At 40.0% G+C, this 4,065-nt stretch overlaps 1 protein-coding gene across 1 annotated transcript; it reads right to left on the reverse strand.

Annotated features, from left to right (window-relative positions):
- Window positions 1-650: 650 nt before the first annotated feature.
- LOC111915203 (lipid phosphate phosphatase gamma) lies at window positions 651-1,627 on the reverse strand. Its single transcript, XM_023910874.3, has one exon. It carries the CDS (start codon window positions 1,531-1,533, stop codon window positions 832-834), a length of 702 nt encoding a protein of 233 aa, XP_023766642.1. The 5' UTR covers window positions 1,534-1,627; the 3' UTR covers window positions 651-831.
- Between the last annotated feature and the right edge of the window lie 2,438 nt (window positions 1,628-4,065).

The raw sequence follows: 4,065 nt of genomic DNA on the forward strand, positions 1-4,065 counted from the left end.
TATATATTTTTTCTGAATATTGATAAACAATGTGTGTACTTTGTATATCAACTTCAAAATATTATTTTCTTCGATCTATGTGGTTTCAAATAAGCATATGTAGATTTTATATATTATTAATTCAGTTTAAAACTATTTGATTACACATCCATTTTGTTGCCTCTAGAGTAAAGTATTATATATATCCTAAAACAAAGTCTATAGTTCACCTTTTAGTGTCAAATGAGTTATTTTCCATATCAACATAGAATAGATTTGTATTATTTGTTATTTTGAAACTACTTCCGCCATTCAATAAAAAAATTGCAATGTTTTGACCATTTTGGTTGATTGGAACTCACTATTCTAGAGGTTGATTGGAACTCACACCATTTTGGTGTTTGTGGTTGGAGAAGCTCTAAGTTTGTATAGAGTTTATAAATGAAGCATTAGTCAAATTTCCAAGATATTCTTTCAACAACACAGAATGGAAATAATCTTGTTAGCAATAAGTAAGAATTTTCATAATTTGTAGTCAACATACTGTAGATGCTTGTAAATGTTAGTATAATTCATATTTTATGACTTGTGTCAACAAAAAGGTTAAAAACCAATCAACAAGAATTATGGCTGTATACTTTTGTAGATGATTTGTTATAAACATCAATCAAAAGAAAAACATAAGATCAAATATGCAATTGAAGTACCAAAAATATTACATTGTATCCTCAAGATTTAAAGAAAAAGGAGTTAAAGTTTAGGCCAAATTTCTCTTCAAAAATTCCCCCAAAATAACTTTGGAGAGAAAGGTAGAAACAAAAGCATACCTGTGAACTACTATTAGATCAGTCATCAGTCTGAGCGTTTGTACGATGGATGCCTTCTTGCACCTCTTGCATTTTCATACTCAAACTCCAAAATATTGGGAATATGTGAAGTATCTTTGAGATAAAGCAACCTCCCAATCGAACTTTCTTCAATCGCCGGAAAACACCGTCTAATCTTACAATAAACCACCCAAAACCACACCCCACCAAGAAAAAGCCCAAGAGAAGCACCGGCAAACACCTGACCGACGGTATGGTACCCCAAATATACCCTAGAATACATCGTAAGCACTGCCAATGGCCAAACGACAAAACCCACGATCCACATTTGCTTTCTAAACAAAATCTCCAGTTTGTAATAAGTCAATAGAGTGAAATAGGTGGCGAAGAAGAACATGTAATTAGAATGGCTGGATGGCCAGCCATGTGAATCGCACATTTCGAGCAGGACGCAGGTTTCAGGTCGGGCTTGTTTGACGACTAGTTTGATCGAATCGCTGATGAATTGGGCAATTAATAAGCCTATAGCGAAGAACATACCTTGGAGCTCACGACGAAACATGAAATGGGAGATGAAACCACCGAGGCTAATGAAGACGGGAACTAATGAAATCCATGCTAAGAAATGGCCTAATTGATCTCCTCTTCGGTAACGGACATGGGTTAGGGTTACAGCTCTTAGTTGATTCGACATTGATGGAGTGAATTGATCAGAATTGGGTGTCATGTTTTAGGAGGTGATTGATTGATCAAATCTGGATTTAGGTTTTGATTAGTAGTCGCCTTGGCTGCCCAACCACCTTTCATCCACACAATAACTAACTACTCATGAGTGGCCCTTTTTTTCCTGAAATTTTTTGTATATTTGTTTAAAATATAATCATAATCAACTTCAAAACAAAAATTATAAATTTTGATAAAATTGACATCCAAGCATTTTACCATTCACTTTTAACTATAACAGCACGTTTCTTATTAGAAAACCCTTGAATAAATTTACAGGAAATAATATACAAATTTATAGTTGTTTTGTTAACATTTAACAACTCATCATAAAATAATAATAATAATAATAATAATAATTAACCACTTGAAAATATTAAAAATACTTATAACAATGTTGGGCATTGAAGCTAGGTGATTTGATCATGACTATAAAGCTAAAAGGAATAGGTGGAGGATTTTTACACATAAAAAGATGATCATATGAGTCAATATCAACTTATGTTTCACTAGTATGTTGCTAGTAATGGGGTGAAGGATATATATATATATATATATATATATATATATATATATATATATATATATATATATATATATATATATATATAGAGAGAGAGAGAGAGAGAGAGAGAGAGAGAGAGAGATGAATGAGAGAGATTGTGAGCAAGCATAGACTCACTCACGGATGGTCACAAGTCAGGGTGTAGCACCTGGTTCCTGGTATGTATTCTTGGTTATTAACCCTCCTTATATATTGCATTTTAACCTTGGACTCGGCGAGTTGAAGGACTAACTCGCCGAGTAGAAGCGAGACTAGACGCGGGATCTACTCTGTCTACTCGGCGAGTAGGCTCGTGGGACTCGGCGAGTAGACCCTGTCTCGACTTAAACCCTAACCCGGGTGTTTGCACCCTATTTAAACGATCTAACCCCGCCTCCATTTCCCCTAGCACTCCCAGAGATCTGTAGAACGAAACCCTAGCCCCCTTTGTGTCCTTGTGGGTGATTTTTAGCATTGTGAAGGTGGTTTGGAGCTTGGGAGAAGAAGGAGAAGGTTGAAGAGTGCAAGAAGGGAAGAAGATCCGGAATCTACTCTATGAAGGGCTTCTATTCAGGTAGTAAAGTTCTTACCTTGACCTTTAGTTCATTGAATCCCCCTTTTGTCCCTAAAAAGTGGTTTTAAGCCCTAAGAACCTAATCTCTATGTGTTTATGGTTAATGTTCCGCAAGGACTTCGGATTTGGACCTTTAGGACATCCTTGTAGCTTAAAGTCTCTGTGGTTGCGGTGATTGAGGTCCCTATTGAGTGTAGAACCTCTTAAGAGCTTGGAATTGCATGTTTGAGCTCATAGGGCCATTCATGCACGTAAAGTTTGCAACTTTATGTGGTAAACGTGCCCTAGGACCATAGATCTGTGGTTTTGAAGCGTTGCATGTCTCAGATCTGGCCTACTCGGGAAATGGGTCGAGGGACTCGGCGAGTCCCAAAGTGGAACTCGGCGAGTTCTATGAAGATGGTCCTAGACTCAACGAGTTGGATGAACAAACTCGGCGAGTCCTATGAAGATTGCCTGGAGCTCGCCGAGTTGTTCTTCAAACTCGGCGAGTCATATGAACTTTCACAGAGCAAGAGGGGTTTTAGCGTTGAAGGTCCAACCCTTCGTACCTGCACGCGGAATTGACCGTGTATCGTAGTCCCAAAACCCCAAACCCTCGTATGGGGTGTTCTGGTGTGGATTGGAATCGAGTAGGGGATCCGCTCGAGGAACTCGGCGAGTTGCTCGCAGACTCGGCGAGTCGGGACTCGAGTCGGCCCCATAGTCCCAAGTGGTGAGTCAAGGGTGACTTAGTGAGTGGGGAAAGGGACTTGGAGAATAGGACCAGATTAGTAAGGGAAGGACTCGGCGAGTTGCTCGCGGACTCGGCGAGTCCAGTCAACTGGAAGTTGACTTTGACTTGGATTTCGAATTTGTCAAGGGTAAAAGGGTCATTTTACCCTAAGTACATCTAGCAGAGTTTGACTGATCGTTTTGTGGGAATTATAGTCGGAGGACGTCCGGAGCAGCAGCAGCAGCAGTAGACAGTCAGTTCCCGATCAGATCAGCAGCTACTTTGAGGTGAGTTACCTTCCAGTAGCGGTGGGTCTACGGCCACAATGTCGGCCCACCAATAGGAGTTGTACGTTAGATGAATGTCTTTGTGATATCATCTAGGTTTGCTGCTATACTATATGTTATATGCTAGCATGATGTGTTATATGTGATAGGAGTAGAGTTCGGTTGTTAGGACCGAAGGGTAGTTCAGACACCCCAGATATGTCTGATAATTTGTTATGTTATGATATATGTGTAAGTAGCAGTAGGGGGTGAAATAGTCTCCGAGGATCGGTTGTCAGGACCGACGGGTAGTCGGCACCCCAGAATAGCTTCACACGGGTAGATGGCACCCCAGAATGGCCGCACGGGTAGTCGGCACCCCATAATGGCCGTACCGGGTAGTCATGCACCCCAGAATAGCCTGGCAGTATGTACGA

This window comes from Lactuca sativa, chromosome 1, assembly GCF_002870075.4.
Source record: "Lactuca sativa cultivar Salinas chromosome 1, Lsat_Salinas_v11, whole genome shotgun sequence".
NCBI lineage: Eukaryota > Viridiplantae > Streptophyta > Magnoliopsida > Asterales > Asteraceae > Lactuca > Lactuca sativa.

Coding starts and splice junctions, on each gene's coding strand:
- LOC111915203 (XM_023910874.3), bottom strand. CDS start 1,533: ATGACACCCAATTCTGATCAATTCACTCCATCAATGTCGAATCAACTA.